General features: G+C 46.6%; 1 protein-coding gene across 1 annotated transcript; it reads right to left on the bottom strand.

Moving 5' to 3' along the window:
* Window positions 1-5,966: 5,966 nt before the first annotated feature.
* On the bottom strand, window positions 5,967-22,455 carry LOC119176499 (tubulin beta-4B chain). The gene is made up of 7 exons (XM_037427813.2): window positions 22,298-22,455; window positions 17,371-17,479; window positions 10,453-10,563; window positions 9,376-9,620; window positions 8,201-8,400; window positions 6,487-6,923; window positions 5,967-6,212 (listed from the first exon to the last, which is right to left on the bottom strand). Exons 1-7 carry the CDS (start codon window positions 22,352-22,354, stop codon window positions 6,031-6,033), a joined length of 1,341 nt encoding a protein of 446 aa, XP_037283710.1. The 5' UTR covers window positions 22,355-22,455; the 3' UTR covers window positions 5,967-6,030.
* Between the last annotated feature and the right edge of the window lie 2,842 nt (window positions 22,456-25,297).

Genomic DNA, 25,297 nt, shown 5'->3' with positions numbered 1-25,297 from the left:
CACATTTTCTGTCGCCTTTCATAGCATTCGTGGAGTAATAGAGCGGCACACATCTACTATTTTAGACTTCAGTCTTGCAGGCGTTGTCGTCGCTTCGGTGTAGACGTTGTCTTTAATGTATCCCCATGGAAAGAAATCTAGCGGAGTCAAATCTGGGAATCTTGCGGGTCACTCTACAGGTCCAAGACGGCCGAACTATTTCTCGGTAAATTCTCGATCAAGCCATGTTCGAGTACGCGCGCAGCTGTGCGGAGGATCTTCGTCTTGCTGGAACCAGATATTCCCGAGCTGTACTAGAGGGAGGTTGCAAGTGAAGTCATTCAGTGGACCATTTAGTATTTCGCTGATGTAGCGTTCTGCGGTGAGTCTTCCATCTAAAAAAACTGGGTTAATAACTTTGCCGTCCTAAACGTCACACCAAACACTGAAAGACCAATGTACCTGGTGTTGTGACTGCAACAGCCAGTGAGGATTTGTAGCGCTCCAGCAGTGATGATTGTGAACATTGGTTTGGGCATTGCGCGAAAAGCGAGCTTCATCGGACCAGATTATGTTCTTCGGGAAGCCGGGATTCTTCCTGTATAAGTATCTAGTTGCAGAAGTCAAGACGGCTTTGCAAATCTCTGTCTTCCAGCTGTTGTTGCAGGTGAACATGGTATGGGTGAAGTCCTCCGCTGTTGAGATTGCGCCAAACACTACTGCTGGAAACGCCGGTCTCAGCACTCACGTCGGGCACGCTTGCGTGGGCTGCCATGTAAGCAGGAATGTCTGTTTTAAGAGACTCAGTCACACCTTATGTGTGCTGATGCTGCTTTTTGAACGTATTTGTCTCCTTGACCTTTTCGTAATTTTGCACCAATGTCAAACTATTTACCCGAATTCCTAGGTGACATCTGCAAAATAATCTTGCCGCCTCTCTCCTGTTTCCGCTCGCTCGGCCGGGGGCAAGAACCATATTCGCACGTTCTTCATTAGTGAAACGCATCACTCCAGACTAAGACTTTCCCTTCTCCAAGCGTGTCCAAAAAAACTGCGCATCACATATTCCCATTGTGCTTTTGATATCCTTCCTTTATTAAAATGTCACCCTCTTCCCCATCACCATGTTTATTGTTGGCCCGAAAAAAAACCCCTCTGTGCTGCGCCGAATGCTGCCCCCGGTCTCGTATCGCAAGATACGTGGCAGCCACTTTTTCGACGAAGTTTATTGTCCTGGTTTCTTCCTTTGCCACTCCCCCCCCCCCCCCCCAACTTTTTAACGATACTACCCAACCATCGCTTAACGTCCATCGTAGCCACCGATAGCTTGTTCAACCGACCTTCGTTCGTGAGAAGCCTTCGCTAATTCCTTCAACTTACATTTGAGGGCACTCCAAGCGCCGCACGGTTTGCGGCAATCACGTGGTACTTTTTTTTAATTTCGCGCACTTTCAACAAACTCTGGAAAAAATTACCCGGCGTTGTTATTTTACTGTAATTAGAAAACTTTGTTATTTCTGGAAAAGAGCTACAAGTTTTGCATCGAAATTTTTTCATTAGACTCAGTATTTGAAAAGTTCAGTAGGTAATCTTTGCTAATTACCATTATTCGTGGATCAAAAAATATTCTGACGTGCTACATACAGCTAAGAACAATACTGCGCTAGATGGAGACACGTAGCACTCATTTTTATTTATTTTTTATTTCTTGGCGTTTTTTAGCTGAAACACCCTGTATACCGCACATGACACTTCTTGAGTGACGTTGATAGTATTCCCAACGTCTGTTAAACTATAAGATCCACAAGAAATGGGATCTGTATATTACATTTTACATAGCATAAATATTTCTTACTTGCATGTATGCAAAAACTGTGGAACGTAACTGCTGTCAAAGGAAAGCTCGCTTCACAGCATTGTTAGTCTATTTGAGAAAAAAGCCCACTTTAACATCCCCTCCCATGTGCAAGTAATGGAAAGAACTTTATATATATATATATATATATATATATATATATATATATATATATATATATATATATATATATATATATATATATATATATATATATATATATATATATATATATATTCAAAGTGTGTGTGTGTGTGCGTCGTGCATGCGTCATTCCGATGTCACTTCAGGACGACAGCCAATGCAGAGAAGCTTTACCCCATCGGCTGACTCTAGAAAGGTAACCTTCGAGTAGTACTCTGCCTCTGCTGTATTGTTAGCAAAAACCACGTATGTAGCATAAAGTAAGTTTAACGGAGGCATGTCAGCATTGAGTATCAATCACTTGCGTTTTTTTTTTATAACAACTCAGCTGTCGCTCAGGCGAACGTGCCCCGCAAAAATCTCATAAACAAGACAGTTTTCCTTCTACAAAACTGCTGGAAAATAATGTAGACTACCTGCCTAGAGTATCCTTCGAAGTTACGTGGTGATGGCATCAGAAAGAACTTGGTGCTAATTGACAGATAAATAAAAAGTGTTACATATGTTGCATGCTGCATAGTATGTTTGTTTTATTTCCGACAAACCTCACGTAAAATGCTGCTGTTTGGCGCTGGTTTCCTCACGTGGCCGTCTTGACTATCATATAAATCTAGTAGACATTGAGGATTCGGGTTAGAAATCAGCTAGACACCACTAGGCAGGAGAGCCAGGGCAGACCATACTTTCCTCACCTGACCGCTTGAATGCAATGCCGCCCTCGTTCTCGTTCATATGGTTTAGAAGGTAAAACGCAGATGGATACGTCTTCTTTCGTTTCTATATACTTTGGCACTTGAATAAGCAGCAATACCGCTAGCGCCCTTGGGTTCTGTTTCAGCGATGTGCGTCCACACCACCTCTATACCAGTCGCCACTTTCGTCTGCGGGAGCGGCTGATAAGTGCACGCTTTGATCATTAGGGTGGCGCTGTCCGCAACATCAAAACTCCAGCGATGGTCCGTCATAAAGTTTTTTTTTTTATTTTACATAACACAGATTTTTTTAATAAAAATGCTATGACAATAGGCACCCCTTGTTTTTGCACGCGAACTCCACGTCGACGCGGGATTACTTTGCCGCAGTGAAAATGAAGTAGTTGCGACTAATTCAAAATAGCTCATTATTAACTTCTAAATCATTGGCTTGAGGGCAGGTGTTTAAGTTGTATTGCATGTCACTTTATGGCATACTTATTTTTTAGACATTACAAAAGTTGCACTTTGTTCCAGATATCGGCGGAAATGTCGAGGCCCGTGTGCTCAGATTTGGGTGCACGTTAAAGAACCCCAGGTGGTCAAAATTTCCGGAGCCCTCCACTACGGCGTCTCTCATAATCATATGGTGGTTTTGGGACGTTAAACCCCACAAATCAATCAATTGTTCCAGATATCCTTCATGAAATTTCAAGGGGGATATTGAAACTGATCGCGCAAGGCGCGCACTAAGTGCAACCGCTGTGCTGCGTCAGACCACAACTACCCGTCACAAGGTAGTGTCTAATTTGAATAAAGGCGCGCCGCTGCCGTATTCTTTCGTGAAAAGCTCACTTCTGCCAGCGCATCGCCTTTTGCGCACTGCGTTTAGTGCTTCTCCGTTTCTTTCTAACGGTGTACATGAAAACTGCAATATCAATCTTTTTTTTTTCTTTTTCGGGAAACCATAAAACTCAGGGGCGAACGCTGTGGTCACGGCCAGCGAAGTGGCCCTGACCGTACCACACAAGCTGGATGAAGCAGGGTGTTCATCGAAATATAGGTCTACATGCAATTGCCTCAAAGTCGATAATGTAGCATTTGTTTGGTATACGTATAGTACGCCTCAACAATGCGTGCAACCGAATGCGTGCAACAATGTTGCAACCGAACTCCACGACAGTGCGCTCGCCTCCGTATACCGCTTAGTCACGTAATCTAATTTTGGCAGATGTTCGGAGGTAACTGAGACGTTTGCATGTCTACATGGGGTGACCATTAGAGGCGCTCGCCAACGTACCGGAGGGGGAGGGTAAAATCAGAGGGTACGGCAGCACGTTCGCGGCTCACGTTCAGCAGTTCTTTTTTTTTTTAGGTGTTGTTCGAGCAAACAACGCGACACGAATGAACACATTGAGCAGCGCTAACAAAGGTCACGTCATGGAAACAACCACAGTAGGGGATGGCCTTGATGTGGTGGTGGCGCCATCTAGTTTTTATTAAACAAACCAGCTGTGGAAACTAGTCTTTAGTTCAAGAAACACAAAAATGGGCATCTCCCAACACACGCAAAGATTAAGCTGTCTACTTGTGCATTGAATAATGCTTGCCGATTTGTTTCTTTTTTTTAAACCACATTGTGCTTCTCTGCGTGCCTTCATTCAAAGTCCGTCTCTTCACCGTCTCGTGTCGTTTCAGTGTTCCACCGCACTTTGTGGGCGCCTAAAGTCCCTAGAATTTTATTTCTTTTTGATAAGTAAAAGGAAAAAAATATTGGAACTTTATAAATGCTGGGTGAGAACAATACCAATTTCGTCCTTGAAACTCGATTATGCATATCTCGAACTACGTTCAACTTTTATGATATCTAAAAAATGGCATGCCATAAATTATTATGCACTACTGCTTTCTTATACAAATAGCAGCCCTCAAATGAGCAATCAAAAAGTTAATTTACGAGCTTTTGTTAATTGGACGCGTAAACGTGATTTTCGCTGCGGGAAAGTACTGCCGACTCGACATAGAGTTAATGTTTTAAAACGACATTAGCCTTGCTGTCATAGAGTTTAAAAAAAAACACCCAGCATATTAGATCGCCAAGAATGGATCATCACACATGTACCATGGTAGAAGGCATTCTAGGCAATGATACGATCTTGATAGCATTCTTAGGTGTGATCCAGCGACAGAAATGTGTCGTCGCTACCACGAAAGTACCTTCCGTAGCACTTCAGTGTAACTACAGCTCATAATAAAACATTATCTAATTTTGATAGACTCTTGTATGTGACAGAATGAATGACACTCGCAATGGGTTCCCTCCATGGTAAGCAGTAACTTTGATGAATAGATATTATGAATATTGATTTGGAAACGAGACGGTGACTATCAAGCTCGCCATTTTCGCCTTTCTTCTTCCCTTACTGTCGGCCAATTTGGCAGTTCCAGATTTCAGAGTGCACTCTGTGCTAGGGAAAGGTCACGGGGTTTCCCATAAATATTTATCATGTAGGAGAGCTCAAGCGTGAAAATAACCTGCGATAACAAAATAAACAAGAGAATGACACAGCTGTATGGCAGGTTCACTATAAATAGGTCATCACATTATAGCAACATGTGAAGCAAAATATAATATGTGCGCACGCCTGCAAGAAAGAAAGAAGAAGTCGTGAACGCTTCACGTGTTACAAAAAAATTTAGAACCCTTGGTTATAATCACACAAAATTTAGTTCCATGACCCGGAGGGACTATCTTTCTGATATAAATTAAATAGGATGCTAACAATGCTCTCTTGTTTATAAGTTCTGTAAATATCTATTACCGCAAATAAAATGCTTTACCCGTTTAACATGTCTTGGTTCCACGTCATTGTTATCATCGCCTTGCCTTCTTTCTATAGTAGTAACTCTTTCAATCCGATATGAGGAGTATCTCATAGACCTTCGGGCCAGCCAACTCCTTCATGGTTGACCTTGATTTATCTACACATACGTGTATAGACACGCGTGTATCATATGCGTACGAACGTGCCTGAAGATCGCCTGCTCCGAAATTGGGCGTGGCTACGAAATTCAATTTTACATTTTCTAAAAGAGAAACCCCCAAAAGTCACTTTGTCTAATAGCATCAATCATGGATCCCGCTATAGAAACGATCACTGCCCATGATGCTCAGTTTATCAACTTGCGAAGATTTGTGACTGTCGTTTGAAGCCAGCACTGCAAACGATGCACCGTATTTCGCAACGCCAGGCACGTTAATGGCAATATAAAATAACGAATGACTGATGGCTGACTTATTGCCTACATCATTTATTTTTTCGGGCATCTCCAATTCTACAATCCAACGGTGACAGTCATTTAAGCGGTGTCGGCAAGGGCGTCTTCGTCGTCGAACTCTCCCTCGTCGTCGGCCGTGGCCTCTTGGTACTGCTGGTACTCGGACACAAGGTCGTTCATGTTCGATTCTGCCTCTGTGAACTCCATCTCGTCCATGCCTTCCCCAGTGTACCAGTGAAGGAAAGCCTTGCGCCGGAACATGGCTGTATTGGAAAAAAAAATGTCAGAAGCATTACATGCAGAGCGAGAAGATCACCAATGCGCTAGATATGTGCTGAAGTGAATCCAAAGGCCTGTACATGTAACTGCTGCTTTATGGGCGTCAATCAACAACAGTAGTGAAGGATACCAGCAGTTGTCATGCAGTACGGATGTAGATGCTTGCGCGCATAAGTTATATAAATAATCCAAGCCATGAAAATTCGCCCTACAGTATGGGTGACGAGGGGTTTTACTTAAACGGAAAGGAAGACTTACCAGTGAATTGCTCGGAGATACGCTTGAAGAGCTCTTGGATGGCAGTACTGTTACCGATGAATGTTGCAGACATCTTGAGGCCTCGGGGTGGAATGTCACAGACGGCAGTCTTGACGTTGTTCGGGATCCACTCGACGAAGTAGCTCGAGTTCTTGTTCTGCACATTGAGCATCTGCTCGTCGACCTCCTTCATGCTCATGCGACCACGGAAAATGGTGGCAACTGTGAGGTAGCGGCCATGGCGCGGGTCGCAAGCAGCCATCATGTTCTTGGCATCGAACATCTGCTGCGTGAGTTCTGGCACAGTCAGCGCTCTGTACTGCTGGCTGCCTCGCGACGTCAGTGGTGCGAAGCCAGGCATGAAGAAGTGGAGACGTGGGAAGGGCACCATGTTGACAGCTAGTTTGCGCAGATCAGCGTTCAGCTGGCCGGGAAACCTGCAATTGTTTTGACACGTGACTGAAAAGCCTGCGTGCGTGTCACGTCGCGAAATTCAGATAAAACGAAAAATTGAAAGAATTGTAAGACCGAACAATTGCGGCATGAAAGCTTATGGCAAGAGTGGCACCAGTGGCCCTATGGCATTGGTAATTCTTGGCTCGACGTGTAATCATCGGTTCGCATTTTAGGAGCGAAGTTCCTTAAGTCGTGGGTCATGCATCCGCGATGAATGTAGTATAGTAGTCGTCGTCTTAGTCGTAGTAGCAGGTAGCCACCTCCACGGCCGGACGAGGAGCGGCACGCGCGCACTCTTTCAAATTGTGGAGGAAACCCACGCACGTAAATCATAAATAACAAGATAGTTGTTTCTGATGAAATAACCTACAGAGACGAGTATCGGTGACTCAATCTTCAATAAAGGTTCCCTTGAATTTGATGCTTACTAAAAAAGCTAGAAACAGAAGGACGCACTTTGTGCACTATCTGACCAGAAAAGGTTACCTACATTAAACTCACTGGGCGTAACCTCCTTGATTTTAAAAGGCTTAGTGGGGGGATGAGCCGCAGAGCCATGAACTAGCGGCGGTGAAAGGTGGGAACTATAGACACGAGGCGCAGCCGTGGCTCTAGTTCGGCGGTACCACCTCTTGTTTAGTCCTTCAAATGCCCGCTGGATGGTGGTACTTCTATATGATGAATATATGATGAAAATATGCGAGATGGTGGTACTTTGAGTGTTCCCTAGATGAACGGACGGATGGACAGACGCGCGGACGGGCGGACGCACGGATGTATGCACGAACAGATGCACGGATGGACGCACAGATGGACGGACGCACGGAAGGATGGACGGATCCTCCGACGGACAGACGAACGCAGGGACGGACTGATGGACGAATTGACGCATGCAAGGACGGACGGATGGGCGCACGGATGGTTGCACAAACGAACGCACAGACGTACGAAAGCAACAACGAACGGATGGACGTAAGCGTGGATGGACTGACAGACGTTTCGCCCCACTAATCATCATGCACTCCGTGCATATGCTGTGATTTATTATAACGGCACACTTTGCCTAGGTTTGTATCTTACAATATATCAAAATTATGCTTTTTTGGCCTTTATGCCTTTTATTATAAACTTATTTCCCACGATGACACGGTTTGTTAACTTTCATTACTATCTGAATGCGCTCGGTTGTCTCATCTAACACTGGCGTGACTGCATTGTTTGGACTAGGAGACCTGTGAAAGACAAGCAATTTCATTACCTGAGACACGTGGTAACTCCGGACATTGTGACTGAAACCAGATGGTTGAGATCTCCGTATGTAGGAGTGGTGAGCTTGAGCGTTCGGAAGCATATGTCGTACAGTGCCTCGTTGTCGATGCAGTAGGTCTCGTCGGTGTTCTCCACCAGCTGATGCACCGACAGGGTGGCATTGTACGGCTCGACGACGGTGTCGGAGACCTGCGGGACATGCAAGGTGTGATTGTCTCTAGCAGCAATACATGTAAAACAATTGATAGAAGTATCATCATATCCATGTTATGCATTTCATGCATCCTCTTCTTGTTAAAGATTTATCGTATGTGCGCACTTGCTTGTTTGTTATCACCCTTTATCCTGGGGCATGTATCCGTTGTTGAGGTATACAAGTGCAAACCATCTCCCGTCCCCACCTTCATGTTTTAGTGCGCCGCATTTACGGGATGATAGTGACGTGCTTAATTGTTACCACGGAAGCAAAAGCATGTGATCCAATGCAAACTGGCGCGCGGTCACTTCGACAGGACAGGACGCAACCCTACATACGACGCGTGCGATAGCCGCCTGCCAACACACTCGAAAAGAATTACTCGCTACGCTAAGCAGCTTGTGTATTTTGAATATGCAGCCAGGCAGTTATCACCATTATGGGTAAGCTACACCACTCTCCACTAAAAAGGAAGAAGGGAACGCACGGGCACCAAACGCAAATTAAGAACGTTCCCGAAATACTAAGAGCTTGCGGCAAGCCAGAAAATAAGACGACGCCTGTCACGAAAGCAGAATGTGACAAACAGACACAGGTATCATGCTGCCCGAATGAACAACTTTAAAGGAGCATACGCTGATTTCAAGAGGGACCATTTGGATGAACATTTCGCATTTACCTACAGAATGTGTGGTCAGCTATGCTTCTGTATCACATCTGTACCGTGTGCTAAACAGTTTCGCTGGTCATCCACCTTGACATAGTGGAATCGCTCCTTAATTTCTGCAGAAAGGTGCTTGACGTGCGCATGATAAACTGTTAGTAAAGTTTCTATGGACGCTTTGAAGATGTGATTCGCACCTGCTTAATGTTTGCAACTCGAATTTTCACTTAAAAGCGGTGTAGTGCAGGATGCCTGATGACAGGCACCATGTATGTAGTGTGGATGCTCACACAATGCTACGAACCTTTGGGGAAGGCATGACGCTGAATGTGTTCATGATGCGGTCCGGATACTCCTCCCGGATCTTGGAGATCAGCAGCGTGCCCATGCCGGAGCCCGTGCCGCCACCCAGGGAGTGTGCCAGCTGAAATCCCTGGAGGCAGTCGCAGCTCTCGGCCTCTTTGCGCACCACGTCCAGGACGGAATCGACCAGCTCGGCGCCCTCGGTGTAGTGGCCCTTGGCCCAATTGTTGCCCGCGCCGCTCTGACCTGCACGTATGGCGTCGGACGCTCCAGTCAATTCACTGAGTCGGCAGAGAAGGAGTGTCAATGTCGAGCTGATCTCCAAGTAGTTATCCGACAGGCACACCTGTGTCAAGTGTCCTCATGCCATATGATTTCAGCTGGTTATATCATGCCGCAGTGAAAAATAGGTTTTTGCTAACATTTTTCAAAAGGTTTCCGATATCTTACAAGTACTTACTAACCAGAAGTTCCAAGAACCATACACTGTGCACAAATAGCGATTCAATTAAATTCAGTGCTGCCGGATAATGTTATTATATGCAATACGAGAAATTTCGACAGAGCTGAGTTCACTGTGGGTCCAGAAAAGCACCACTGATCAAACGTGTGCTAGCTGGGAAACAGTGAATATTTCTGCACAGGAATGCAGAAACCATGTCAGTCAGCTTGCTTGTTTTGTACTTACGCACTTGTACAAGTAGAAAGTAGTGAAAGAGGAGTACATGGTACTTCTGACATGTAGCTCTAACAGGCAGTTTGCGCTCTCCATCGGCCCGCCAGAAGAGTCTAAAAAGTTTGTCGCTGCTTCTCTCGTGGTTTCCTGGTCACTTCTGTGACCAAAAAATAAAACTGTGACGCGGGTGCAGCCGGTGACTTGTACGCGCTTACACTCAAATACTACCAAGCAAAGGCGCATATAAGTATACCTCCTAAGCCTTCTTGTTATCCCTATCCACAGTACTATAAGGTAGCATACCGGCCTTGCTAGAGTGGTTAACATCCCTTCCTTGGCATGGTTTGCCGACAGTACGCACAACTAATGACATATGTCCACATATTTAAATGCATCACATACCAAATATAAAGTTATCGGGCCTGAACAGCTGTCCGAAGGGTCCTGATCTGACGGAGTCCATGGTCCCTGGCTCCAAGTCCAGGAGGATAGCGCGAGGCACATACTTGCCACCTGGAAATTTAAAAAAACAAAAACGTTTCACAATAAAGGCCCGCACAGTATACAGCCGCAAACCATATATTTTTGCATGATCTTAGAACCTCAGTGGTACTTTATGTATGATATACATGAACATAAAACATGCGCCATCGAAATTATGCTATAGCTGACCATGTTTGTTAAAAAAAGAAAATGCATGCGTTGGAAGTCGTGTACTCGACTAAGTGGATCGCGAGAACGCAAGTAGGTCTCTTTAATATTCAGTGGTTCAAGTCTAACGTTATAGAAATGTTCGCCGCTTTGGGTCTGAACATATAGGCGCGCGCAGGGCGGCTTCCAATCACCTAAAGGGTTGCAACAATTTCGCTTCGGTCCATTCATTTCGCTTATATGGCGCAGGTTTATGGCAACACATGCGTTTGTTTGTTTTTTAATGAGCACACTTGATGTACTAAAAAAACTTCGAATGGCAGGACTCGTGAGAAGTACCACTTCATTTTCATTTGTGCCCATCCGTTGAAGAGCTCATTTTCTCTCGGACGCAACAAATGGTTTGTGCGGGGGAGAGCAGAGCTGTGGGGAAATTTGCCCCCCCCCCCCCGCCATAATAGAGGATCACACGCAGGGCGCTATGAAAGTGTGCTCTCGACGGCCTCTGTTCGGGAGCATACGGAAATAGTTCGTGCTCTGTAACCTCCACCCCGTTTATGTAATGCCCTGTTTATGGTCCAAGGGTTAATAAATTATAAAGCTTGATAAACTAAGAATGAATAGTTACGAGGCCTGAATACAGAATTGACACAGTTAGGTTTTTTCTTACCGAAAATAACCTCAGCGGATAGCGGTGTAAGTTGATTCGTTTTCCGAAAAGTAAGAAACTGTGATTTTACTTGTCAAAACCACAACGTAATTAAGAGTTACACCAAAGCCGGGGACGCAGAATCAATTTTGACCACCTCGTATTCTTTAATGTGCACCTTAATCTTGGTAAACAGGTGTTTTTTCTGCCTTTTTTTTATTCCCATTCGAAATGCGGCCGTCGTGGACGGTGATCAATCCAGCCTTAAGCTACCACGGCGGGTTCAAGGAGTAATGAAGCATCGCAGAAAGACTACCAAGATCCCAACGCGACAATGCCACTTGAGGGATAAAATCGACGATCTACATCAAGTGCTGCAGCTTCATAGCTCAGCTATACAGCAGTTATCCTGCCGTTATCAATCGTTTTTAGAAAACTAGATGGACATGGTGAACTAGATAGCATGCGAGAGTTAACACATTAATAATTATGACAATTAATGTTAAAAATACGTCATATTCTTTGAAGTTCTAGTAAATGAAAGTGATGATGCGGCTTCGACAAGAAGAAAAAAATTGCTTATACTCTCGTAAGAGATAGCGGGGGATAGGTCAATGGACGGTAATAGGAGTTCCTAATCTTGCCTTTGATTAAGTTACCTAACCACATTCGTGAAACTGGAACCGTTTCTCTAAAAATCTCATTATTTTCCTTCGTTTACACTGTACCTGCAGCTTTGTGTGTATGTCTTTTGCTTTGCAAGGCACTGGCCACATCACCGCGAACAAAACTTCCGTAAGCCCGCAATGCTCGAGCAATACTAGAGATTACCAGCACCTATGAAACGTCACGAACGTTGTTCTGATAGCCATTCCGTAATTATGGTGACACATATACATGTAGTACGGGACAAAACTACAAACTGAGTGCTTCGAAAATTGCTGTTTTCAAACTATGGACTGATGAGCTATTCTCGAGATATATGCACGCGTCTCCACTCATTAGACTTTCCTTCGGTTCATCTTGTTCTATGTCGATTCAAATTGTCGCAACTGTTTGCCTTGGTGGTGAGGGATGTACGTCAACGTCTTTCTGTGTTATTGTTTTTTTTCTCGGTTATTTCTCTGTGAATGAAGGCATCGGGGTTTTTCCTTAGAACCCGTATACGCTCTTGCAGTGACAACTTGAACCTCACGCGTGAGATGGCACCACGTGCCATGCCAAGTGTAGTTATGAGCCGCATAGCTGTAAACAACGAGAGCCAACCCGCTCGGTTCCGCCTTTTGACCCAGTGGCACACTTCCACGGGCCGAGGCGTCCAGCGGCCGCGCTGGCCGGCGCAGCAGCGCCAACAGCAGGTGCATCACGCGCGTTCCAAAACGCGCCTCCTCTTCGACCGTGTGCGCGCAGTCAAGGTGTGCGTGGCTACTGCGGTGGTTGCACGTTGGAAGGCGCGCCGGACAGCGCGTGGCAAACCTGTTTCCTCTTTAGGCCCCTGGCCCGCGCAGAGAAGTGACCGGATCGGCCCACATCGGAAAGAAGCGGGGCCAGGGCACGTCACCTGTAGCGAACGAGCGAGGACAGGGCCCGGTCGGCGTCCTTTTATGGCGACGACGGCCCGGCCCGCTACTAGGTCGGACGCCTCCGCTCGCGGTCTACGCACGCGCCCACTCCCTCCTCCGTGGAAGGACAGCCGACAGCGCACAGATGTGTTGCCTCTTTTCGTACATGGCACGAAGCAAATCAAGATTAGTGTGACAAACCGCATAATGGGGTCAGCAGTAACGTGCGTTAAAGTACGAATCGGGAAGGTGTATTATGGGCATGAATACTACTAAAGCAGCCGAATGGTCTATTTCGCACAGAACTGCACGCTAATGAGCATTCAAACATCTACAATTAAGCGTCCATACTGTATTGGCACACACATTCATGACTTCTATTAGCAGTGTCTACATTTTTATCAAATTATTGCACGAGAATGCTCTGGATTTGAGTACTTTAAGTGTTGAATATTTTAGGTAAATTAATCATCACCTTCACAGTAGCACATTATTTGTTTAGCTGTCCTTACACACCTTTCCCAATGCTGAGTAGCAGGTGAGAACTCTTGACTCAGACTGTAGTATACTAGAAAAAAATTTTCTCTCTTCATAATGCTTAAAGCTTAAGGCGAAATAAAGTTGAAAATGAACAAAGTGTGTCTTTTTTTTTCTGTACCATGTGTGTGCCACACGTGAGTCCATCTCGGAACAGCACGAAACACGTCCTCTGTGCACGACTCAGGAGTGAGAGGAAGAAGTTGCACTCACAACTTTCTAACGGCTGTTGTAGTTAGTTTCTAGCCCCCATCGCTGTCTCTGGTGTATAGGATCAGGTTACAATTATCATGCATAAGCTCTACCGCTATCTCACTGTCGCACGCTCCCACTTCTACTCTACAACCGTACCATCATAGAACGTTTGACCTGACGGCGAATGGATCCCTGGGTGTAGCGATACGTGGGTAAATGAGGCTTTCTGGTGCATGTTATAAACACGTGGTAGCGGGTTCAAACGTAATCATGCATTAAATGATTCCACCGCTAGTCAATCTGAACGGCACACTGTGATGAAACTCTCTTGCATATATTTAACCAAAAGAACGCCAGTGCGATGCTGTACTTGGAAGTGCAGGCGCTAATGATCCGTGCGTGAGAATGGGGCACCTATAGCGTGACCCTCCACGTAACACTCCGCTGCGGAAGACACGATTGGTGAGACAGCTGATGGTTCACGAGAGAGCTCTAATGAATGCGTGGTCGACAGGCTGAGAGCGTCGTGTCTGTGAACAAGTCCATCGGCACCCACATCCCTTCCTGAGAGACCGAGAGTTCACGGACGACCAAGCTCGGAAGTGACGCGCACGTTCTCAGACTCCCTCCTCCTTCCTTACTGTCTCGTAAAACTTAAATTCAAAGCCGCAAAATAAAGAGCGAAAATGAACCCGATCTTCTTTGGGACGGGTGTAATAAAAAAAGAAAAGAATGGAGAAGAGCGAAAATACCGGCCCGTGAACTCGGAAATTTTTTCGGTGCTGGTACAGTGTAGTGCTGGTTTGACGGCTGAGGCTAGCGTAATGGACGAACGAGACTGCGTGAACTTGGCCCACTCGGACTCACGGCGGCGAACACAAAAGAGGGCGGCCAGTGCGGAACAGGATGCGCACGTCGTTAAGCCCGGTCGTTACACCCGCGGCCCGACTGACTCGGCTGGCTCGGCCAGTTGTTTTTTACTGTTGAGCTGATTCGGCACAGAGTGGGATGGAGCCTTCGTGTCGCGCGCACTTTGCGAAGAAAGGAGAAGATATGTCGTTTCGAGAGAGCACGTGCCTTTCTAACCGTATTTGTTTTCTCGGGTCTTTAGCCGTGCGTTCACCGCATGCGAAAGGACCGCACGGCACAGTCTCTCACGGAAAGGCTGGATTAATGGTGTTCGGAGTTGAGCCGATTTCGGAAATTGGGAAAAACAACGGTGCATATCAATTATGTCTACACGCATCGTGGTTACGCTTTCGGGTGACAATACCGTACTGTCTTTTTCACGCTCGAGCACGCCCTGAGTCTGAGCACCTATTCTCGCCACCATTCCACAATCTGCACAGAATTAAAGACTAACACAAAAAATAAAGAGTGAGTGAATCACTAAAGATGTATGCCGCACTTCTTCCGATATTCGACTTCCGAGCCTCTTTTTAGCGGTCACAGGGGCGTATTCGAAAGAGCACTGCATAGCTAATAACACACGAGCTACTGACAAAGGAATTGCTATTTAATACCGAACGCACTTCATACAAGGCGGCAGCTAAAGTGAGAGGCTATGAAGAGGCAAGGTCATTAAGGTGAAGAAGGTGAGTTTTTTGTCTAGCAGCACGTTACATTATTTGTGGCGTACATATTATGGAGTTAAAGTTTTGTTTAACCAACTTCCCGCGTTCCTCTTTAGACGCAGAATAAAAGGGGATAAGGGAGAGTGCCCCGCCGTGGTGGTCTAGTGGCTAAGGTACTCGGCTACTGACCCGCACGTCGCGGGATCAAATCCCGACAGCGGCGGCTGCATTTCCGATGGAGGCAGAAATTTTGTGGGCCCGTGAGATCAGATTTGGGTGCACGTTAAAAAACCACAGGAGGTCAAAATTTCCGGAGCCCTCCACTACGGCGTCTCTCATAATCATATGATGGTTTTGGGACGTTAAACCCCACGAATCAATCAATCAATAAGGGAGAGTGTTTCCAAGTTCAATGAACTACAAAATGATATCACATGCTTCATTCGTGTAAAGGAAGGGTCATTGCGTGGAACAACACGTGCAAGAAAAAATAGCTGACGAATGTGATGAAACACAGATTATTCTTCTTTTGGCACCTTGGAGGATCATTCAACGAACCCCTCCCCCCCCCCTTACGTAGAAATATTAACTCTATCTTACAAAAAAAAACGTGCCCTTGGTATGTTTACTGCCTTTTTTTCTTCACTAATTTATTTATTTATGTAAGGACATTATAATGGAACTTGCGATAGCGACACCGCACATTTGTGATTTTACGAAGCGCAGCTTGTCTTTAAGTCGACGAATATTATCGAGTTACCATGGTCGACGTATCATGTAAACATGAGCTCGCCGATACATGGACGCGACGCGGGGTCTAATATGACATGCAGTACGATATATAATAGACCTACACACGCGCGCCACTCCGAAGTACGTAAAACAAAAGAAGGGCGGGTCCCTAGCACGTATAGTATAACTTGTTCGATGTGATTTACTGGTATGACTGAATGGTCTTCTAGATCGAGTTGCATGCGGATTATAGAAAGGGCAAGGAAAAATTGACTTCTCGAAACGATTTTGGCCAAGTCTTCCCGATTTACCAAGTTGACAGAAATTATTTGGCAGATAAGTATGCTCATGAGATAGAGTATACTATTATTCAATGACCTATCTGCGTGTGATGTAGATAGCGCATGAGTTGCCGAAGATTATTCCGTGTTTAATGCGTGCGCTGATTATGAGAGACGCAGTAGTGAAGGGCGCCGGAAATTTCGGCCACCGGGAGTTCCTTAACGTGCGCCCAAATCTGAGCACACGGGCCTACAGCATTTTCGCCTCCATCGAAAATGCTGCCCCCGCAGCCGGGATTCGATCCCGTGACCTGCGAGTCAGAAGAAAGAAAGAAAGAAAGAAAGAAAGAAAGAAAGAAAGAAAGAAAGAAAGAAAGAAAGAAAGAAAGAAAGAAAGAAAGAAAGAAAGAAAGAAAGAAAGAAAGAAAGAAAGAAAGAAAGAAAGAAAGAAAGAAAGAAAGATTCAGCTGCACGAGACACTGGGAGTTCACTGTAGCTAATGATCATTCACGTCTCCAATGCCATTGATATGCTGCTGCCGCAGCCTGACAACCACCTGCAGTCGCATTAGAAGTCAGAAACTCCGGCGTGCTTGAATGTGCACTACGTGACACATCCACGCCAAATCTATGAGTAGTGTTTTTCCTTTTCTGGCTTCTTGGGCCATTTACTTATTCTTTCGAGGATGGGTCGCCATGAATATTTCTCTTTTCCGTGGGTGCTCAGTATCCACGCTAACGCTGCATCCCTCGCCACTGCATCAGCCAATTCGTCCTCAGATTTCGATCCTTACGGGTTACGTTTATTCTAGCAGTAAATAACGCGACCACCGATTGTCCGTTCCACGCAGTACACGTCCTGTCCGAGTCGATCTCCATTTCCGTCGCTTTCTGTTTATCCATTCTACGTGCTCGCACGTGACACGCGACTCTCTCACACAGCAGATGCAACAGAAGCTAAAATGTGCCCCCTCCATTGTGCGCGGTCATGCGCGCGATCACGTCACCCTGAACAGGCGCTTCACCGACACGGCACGTGAGCCCTGTTGCAGGCGCAGCTCGGGGCGCACTACTCGCGTGGCGCGCGCTTCGGGCGGCCGGGGAGAGCCACGAGGCGTGGCGAGCTGACTGGTCACTGACCGCTGGCCTCGTTGTAGTACACATTGATCCTCTCGAGCTGCAGGTCGGAGTCTCCATGGTAGCTCCCAGTGGGGTCGATGCCGTGCTCGTCCGAGATCACCTCCCAGAACTGCGGAAAGATACAGATGAGATGCACAATGCAGCTTACGTGCATGTCTCGCGGCAGAGAAGCCGCGCACTCGAGTGGGGCGGCGTGTGCCTGGACTCGGAGCGGACGATGGAGCGATACGCGGGAACATTATGGCGCCAACAGCTATCCTCGCGTAAAAATTGCAGCAGACCTGGCTGTCGCCGATTCTCGAGCACGCACTATAGTTAGCGGAAGCATGTCGCGGACTGAAATAGTTGGGAATTAACTTCCATCGTTTAGCAACAAATTTTACATAAACTGTGGCAATTGGAATATTCCCGTGCTAATTTTTTATTTGATCGATCAGGGTGTACGCCGCGAAAGAAACAAACCAAATAGCGACATGTGACAGACCACTTGGAACAAACATTGAAAAAAGAAAACGCCGAAGCACCGAAACATTCACGGCGGCTCGCCAGGTGCAGCTTCAGGATTAGAGGTGATTTTTTTTTTACAATACGTCATAACAGGCGGGAAGCGACAGTAGAGAGAGTGGGGGTGTCCTTCCCTTTTGTCGCAAGATATTCGCAACCAGCCCTTCGAGAAGTATGCACGCAAGAGAGCTTGTACTGCTGCGCCAACGATGGGTTACCCTCATATTAAGGAGGCCGCAAAATTATTTCAATCACGACTTATTTCTAGAAATATGTCGCGGGGTGCATAATATAACGTTCTTCGTCCCTCCTTGATAATAATAATAATAATAATAATAATAATAATAATAATAATAATAAATGGCGGGTTTTAAGAGACGCCGTAGTAAAGGACTACCGAAATTTCGATGACCAGGGATTCTTCGCTCAAACATTTTCACCTGCTGGTCAGCAGTCGAGTGTCATAACCACTAGATCACCATGGAGGGGTACAATTACTATGCCCATGGTCATGGCCGTTGGCAGGACGTGTGCAAAAGGGGCACATGCCCCCTCAAGCCTCACCAGCATTTGCCCTCACCCAAGCTTATGCCCTGGCATGGCCGCTGGATAAAAAGCACATGGTGCCCGTGTGCCTTCTCATCCAGCGGCCGTGCCAGTGCACGCTGTCCCCCTGCCCCAGCCATGATGCAACACTGGTTTGCACCCACAAAAAAAAATATTGCCGACGGCTATGCTGATGGGCCTCCACTATCCTCAGTACCACCTCCCACCGTTAACACACACAGTCCCTACACCTTTCTCCCCACAACCCACTCGTTTACTGAAACAATGAAACCGGCTTATCTACTTGGAGTTTGAAAATAACAATATAAGCATGCTTTTGTGAACGGAGCAATATGTCTTGCGGCGCTTGCAGTATGACATGCTGAGACACTAGTGCTTACGGTATAAACTGTTCCGCCTAAAATTACCCAACTGAACTTCGCGTGTGTACACGTCCTATGCTTCTAACGTGTCGTCGTCTTCGCGCTTTTTCAGATGTCTTCAAAATTGATAAACCAACTAGCCACACAACATGCCTTACTCCTACACCTCCTCGACTTTATCCTATAGACCACCAGCCGAAAGCCAAGCTTTCAGTTATCCAATTGGGACCACGTCCCATACAATGAAATGGACGAGAGGAAAATCGTCTAAAAACAGTGACACGTGTATTGCAAACGGCCAACGTGTTTGCGCTGCCTAGGCAACGAAATGCAGCAACGCTGTGTGACTGATACTCGGCGTGAGTGGCCAGCGGACACCGGTCAGCTACCCCGAGTCCAGACAGGCCGCACGTGAGCAGACAGCCGTTACTAGCCGTTACAGGTCTGCCGCGTCCCGGGGGAATCACATAATGAAACGCCACTCCTTTCAGGCTGGCATGCATCTATTACTGGATTGAAGCTGCCTACAGAGGAGTAAGTCCGCTTATCAAGCTAAGTGTCATTGTTCACAAGAGACGAAGGCAATCCAGGGTTTCTTTCCTTTTATGTTAGTACCAAACAGCAAGAACACGGTGAGCTAGCTGCCACCTTCTTAGCCTACGCTTTTTGTATGCAGGGTAACCATGATCATTGAATTTCGTATCGGGATATCTGGTAAACGAGGCACGTGATCGAGTGCCACTATAGGGTACGACTTCTATTAGGGTCCAGACCTTCTAATTATACGTCAACTTGACCACTGATATACAAACCACTGGTCAAGTTGACTATATAAGATGTTCACTTTGTGATGGCACATCCCGAAATAAGCTCTGCGCGTAAAACAATGCTCATTGCTAGAATTTTGTACGCATTTCGTATAGTAAATTACTTTACATCTGCTTGATTATCATGTCAGAATAAATGACAGGCTCTCCTTCAGTTTACTAAGTAAAGGATCATGATTCAATCCCAGTGTGCGGTAGTCTGACCTCCAAAAAATTATCTGATGTGGCAAGCACCGTAACAAACAGTGACCTAAATCATTCTCCCTGACACATTTGATGATCCGGTCAGCAGGCGGCCCCCACGTGGCGCACGAGGACTTTATACATGTTATTTGGCTTCTCTTGCGCCTACGCGCCACGCAGGGCGGATTTCCCTTCGCTCGCTCCTTGTACGTGGGTGCAGGGACGGCCGTAGGCGGATGCGTCTCCCATGCGGCTTCAGCAAGGCTTCCATTGTCACTCCTCGCATGCCTCTCAGCATGGCCTCCCATTACAGCTGCAGGGTGTGTCCCTCTTACCCGAGTGGGCCACTCCTTCATATATCCATAGAACCGTTCTTACTCCCAAAGTTGTTTTTTTTTAATCAGGTTACACCATGTCGATAATGTTCATCGCATACACCCTTTTCACAATTTTATTCATCCATTCTCGATTTTACGACCCTTACGGCGAATGTTTTGTTCTTCACCACGGGCGCAGACAGATGGGCGGGAGTTGGGAGGGGAAGGGGTTCATTTTCACTTCCATAACCTCACTTTTTAACATACCGCATATAAGCACACATACGAACCCGCACGAGCACGCATAAAGGAGGCTGCACTGACCACCTAGCCGAAATAAATTTCTGGCTACATCCCTGCTCCATGGAATAACCCATGGCGGTTTTTCATCGCTGAATTCATACTTAATAAAGCACTATATCACCATTATCATGTTTCTCTCTTTTTTTACGCTGTTTAGTGTTCCCACCTTGCACATTTTAGTACGGGGCCTTGTATAACTCACGCACTGAGCTCTCATTTTTTTCTTTGTTGCGACCATAAAGAAGCTATTATAACTATTTAATAAACCAAGTAGCAACCTCAGTCAACAAACTGCTTGTTTTGCGCTTTGCTATGTCGGACCCAGTACCTATTCTTCGTCCCAGTTAAATGTACGAATGCTGCACTTTCCCACTGTTTGCCCGTCTCTTCAAGTTCAGTGTATAGGTCACATAACGACCCAGTGCATTGACGTAACACAATATAACGCGAAGCTAGGCCCACGCTGGAGTCAGCGAGTGGAAAACGCGAGCGCCAGAGCTGCAAACAACGGGTTATCCCGGTGCGTGGGCAGTGGTTCTCTGCGACCGCCTGGCTGGTAGAAGGTCACCGGCGGAGCGTGGCGCCGTCTTTTGTTTGCCGACGGCGGAGCCACCATTCTTTTCCGGGGAAGTGAAACCAAACAGTTGGGGACGCTGGCGTTGTAGCTTGTGAGCCATTCGGCCTCGACGATTCCGCTACGGTCGCCGTAACAAGCGCGGAACAACCGCGGGTGGCCCGCATTCGTGGGAAGCTGCCAAAGGTGCCGCCACGCTCGGCTGCTATGAATCGAAAAGGCACTTTCTCCTCACAGACCGAAGGCTTGTGTTGCACCTTCCGAAACATTTCACGCCCTCTGTTATTGTTTTCGTTTGCTTTCCCTTGTTTTTTTCTTTTTTTGTGGCATTTACTATGAACAGACGTGTAACCGGTGAATTATGTTCCCCTGCCCTCTGGCAGTCACAGGAGGATTGTAGCATTGCTTTAGAGTAAAATAACAAACTACATTTCGCGCAGCTCATTTGACGCTAATGCCTATGCATTTCACCATAAGAGCTATTCGACCGCTGCTGCACGAAACTCCAATTGATGTCCATTGCACGTCCTGGCATATGCCATTGTGGCCGTGAGATGCCGTTTCAACGAACACAAACAATACAACAACAACAAGAAATTCAATTTTTGTGCCACGAACATCTTTCATGAAGTGCACATAGAAATTTGCTTTGACTGATCCATGACCGCTTTTGCCACCAGCACCGGCACTTCGTAGAACCATAGTTGATATCGGATAGGTGGCCGGAGGAGTGCATTCTTTCCGCGTTTTTTCATGGGAAACAAACCAATTTCGAACTTTTCTAGCCTTAAATACCTTTCAGGAGAAAAAAGAAGGAAAACGATGCTTTACGGGACGTACGCAACAATAATATCGACAGATGGCTATGCCTCAGATTCACCCTCTATACGTCCACGCTTTCCGTCCCCAACACATTTCGAAATTTTTAGTCCCTTATATCTGTGTTTGTCTACAGTTACGCCGTAAATTATCACTCAATGAGACGGAAAGACGAAAATCGCGCTCCAATAAGCGCCGGAGCGTTGTACTGCGCGGTGACGTCACAGGGGGGAGTGGCCGCAAGACGCGCGTTTCCGATCACATCGAGAGGCGGGTACTGTGAGTATGCGCGAAAACCAAGCTACCGCGCGGTAACTTGGTGTGCACGGATTCTCGCAAGTGGAAGCGCTCACAAACTACGCTGCAGCGTGAGATGGGTGCCTCTCTTGTGACAGGTGGTCGGCTCGGCACCCGCGCGTCCGGAGAAGCGAAATTCCATACTGGACACCGACATCACAGTAATTGCCTCACCTTGGCACCAATCTGGTTTCCGCACTGGCCGGCCTGGATGTGCACGATTTCTCGCATTTTGTTTCCTGTCTGTGATGCGCTCGCCGAACAACCTGCTGTGTGTGTGTTGTCGGTAGACTAGGGTCACCCAACTGAAGCCGGCACCACCTCCAAGTCGCGTTTTTATGCCCTCCTTTCCCGCGGGCGCACTCAGCGGCGCCACCATCGACTTTCCCAAACATGGGCGTCCGCTGAGGCCGGCCGGCCCCGCAAACCGGTCCCTGGGGCCCACACACGCCGGCCGGTGCTGCGTCGCTACCTCGCTGCTCCCATAGCTCGGCAATGCGCGCCCTTGTTTTTTGGTTTTGTTTTGCCTCGGCCACAGACTGACAAACCATCAGTTGTATGTAGCCATTGGACTGAATTCCCCGCATATAAGAGAACACCGAGTGCCAATACTTGCCTCGCTGTGCTCCTTCTGAATGGTATCATTACAATACATCTACACAGTCACGCTCAATATGAGTTGCAACGCTGGATGTGGTTAAAATGATCCCTAGCCCGAACAACGACCCCGGCAAACGTTGGTCCAGAAAGTACCGCTAACTCAGATGGTTTAAATCACCAATTTTATTTTTCTGTGTAGAAGTTGATTGGCCATTCGGAGCCCGGACAGCGTGTTGCAACTCATACTGAGCGCTACTGTATACACCGTCAGCTATTCAATATGAACTGGTCAAGTTCAAACAAGCCAGCGGTTGCTCTATCTCAATACGGGTAAAAAAGAACACGGAAGCTAGGTTTCAGGCTCCATTGCATGTTTTCTTAATTCTCCTTTCATTGTTGATATATTTAACATTAAGCCATCCAGCCATAGCAGGTGTTTCGTGCATAATACAAGCTGACGCTAGTCGGAAGTACTTGCGTGGGGTAAACGCGTTCATTGTTAACGCGCTAACCATCTGGCACCGTTTATTAGCCTGACCCTAATGAAGGCGTCAGGCATATGCTATGTATACCATACGTGCGATGTCTATTCTAGTGAAAGAATGGCGTCATGCTCTTTTTTTTTTCTAACACTATCACAATAGTCAAAAGGCCCCGGCTACTCTCGCGCGAACCTTTTCTGGCTTGTAAAGAAGCGCGCACTGCTAATGGCCGCTAACCAGTGCCACCTAGAAGATTATCAGGCCTGCTCACTGCCACCGTGACGCCACTCGTTTTGCCCGAGCGAGCGCGTGTACGGGAGGCTGCGAATGCATTGCCACAATCGTCTCCCGTTAAAAGAGGAAGTGTTCGCGGCAAGTTTTATACGCTTAACAGATTTATTATGCCTTTTGGGCCAAAACAGGCACTGGTTTAAGTAATGTATTGCGCTTTAAAGCATTTGGAGACTCACCTGTGAGCCATTCCTTCCACGAAAAAGCCAAAGATTGACGCTATCGAACGTGTAGTCGATCTATAAGCAAACTTTGATGGACCAACAAATTGACAAATTAAATACGGCAAATTTTAATCATTATTTATTTATTTACTCACGCATACACACACACACACACACACACACTAAAGCATGCAGAGAAACTGTTCCTTATAACTGCAAAGTTCCTGCAGTTCTATTTGTACTCTTTCCAACACCTGTCTTCATAGACACGTAGTTATTTGGAAGAACGTGGGCTGCTGCCACAAGTATGGTTTTCATCCCAATATCAAGGTAATGACCATTTGAAGAGAGCCCCGCCACGGTGGTCTAGTGGCTAAGGTACTCGGCTGCTGACTCGCAGGTCGCGGGATCGAATCCCGGCGGTGGCGGCTGCATTTCCGATGGACGTGGAAATACTGTAGGCCCGTGTGCTCAGATGTGGGTGCACGTTAAAGAATACCAGATGGTCAAAATTTCCGGAGCTCTCCACTTCGGCACCTCTCATAATCAGATCGTGGTTCTGGGACGTTCAAACCTCACAAATCAAATCATCAAGTCACGGACACAAAAAAGATTGTCTTCTCACGTCGCCAACAAGAACACTAGCACACCACGAAAACTTTCGTCGGGCTTGGCAATCTATGTCTGTCGAGCGACGAGAGCAAGCGTGTCTGCGCAGCGAAACACACTGGCCAAAACGGAGTGACGTCAGAGCCCGTAGCCGACACTGTGAGCAGGCCTGAAGTAATCTAGGTGCAACTGCACTAACCAACTTACCTCCAGGCAGATGCCAAACAATAGAACGTTTTCCTTCGACAGGTCTTCCACGGAGAAGAGAAATAAAAAAGAAACGCCTCTTATCTATGCATACCGTGGTCTCGCCGAGGAGTGTTTATGTGTCAAGTTTATATTCAACGCACGTTTAAGTGTGCTGAACGCTAAGAGCAATGAACACGAAGAGTCAATTGACTGTGTCTAGTTGCGAAAACACTCGCAATTACTGCTGATTTTGCTCTGCGCTGAAAGTGCGCGCGACTGAAGACCGAGAAGGGAAAAAGTGCACGCAGTTCTTTATCAAAAGTCACGGGCATATAACATATCATTTTATTGCCAAGCTCGTGTCATGCCACTAAACAAACTCGCGAGCGTCTCGTGATAAACTCATCCGCTAGAATCGGTCAAACTATTCCATTGAATTACTTCTTTAACGCGTATACATTATTGCCGAGAGAGATAGAAACACCCAAAAATAATCTTTCTATATACTCTAACATGCTCAACTCAAAACTAGCAGACCCCGCCGCGGTGGTCTAGTGGCTAAGGTACTCGGCTGCTGACCGCAGGTCGCGGGTTCGAATCCCGGCTGCGGAGGCTGCATTTCCAATGGAGGCGGAAATTTTGTAGGCCCGTGTGCTCAGATTTGGGTGCACGTTAAAGAACCCCAGGTGGTCGAAATTTCCGGAGTCCTCCACTACGGCGTCTCTCATAATCATATGGTGGTTTTGGGACGTTAAACCCCACATATCAATCAATCAATCAATCAATCAATCAAAACTACCACTCAGTCAACGTGTGGTGAACCTCTTGAGCTGATCAAA

The sequence above is a fragment of the Rhipicephalus microplus genome, chromosome X (assembly GCF_043290135.1).
Source record: "Rhipicephalus microplus isolate Deutch F79 chromosome X, USDA_Rmic, whole genome shotgun sequence".
Taxonomy (NCBI): Eukaryota; Metazoa; Arthropoda; class Arachnida; order Ixodida; family Ixodidae; genus Rhipicephalus; species Rhipicephalus microplus.
This window is presented reverse-complemented; position numbering and strand designations above follow the sequence as displayed.

What these genes read in the sequence shown, in the direction of transcription:
- LOC119176499 (XM_037427813.2), bottom strand. Translation starts at nt 22,354, where the DNA reads ATGCGAGAAATCGTGCACATCCAGGCCGGCCAGTGCGGAAACCAGATT. An exon ending in GTACTACAACGAGGCCAGCG is followed by an intron (nt 10,564 to 17,370) that starts GTCAGTGACCAG and finishes TTAAATTTCCAG; the next exon opens with GTGGCAAGTATGTGCCTCGC. An exon ending in GCCCGATAACTTTATATTTG is followed by an intron (nt 9,621 to 10,452) that starts GTATGTGATGCA and finishes CCATACGTGCAG; the next exon opens with GTCAGAGCGGCGCGGGCAAC.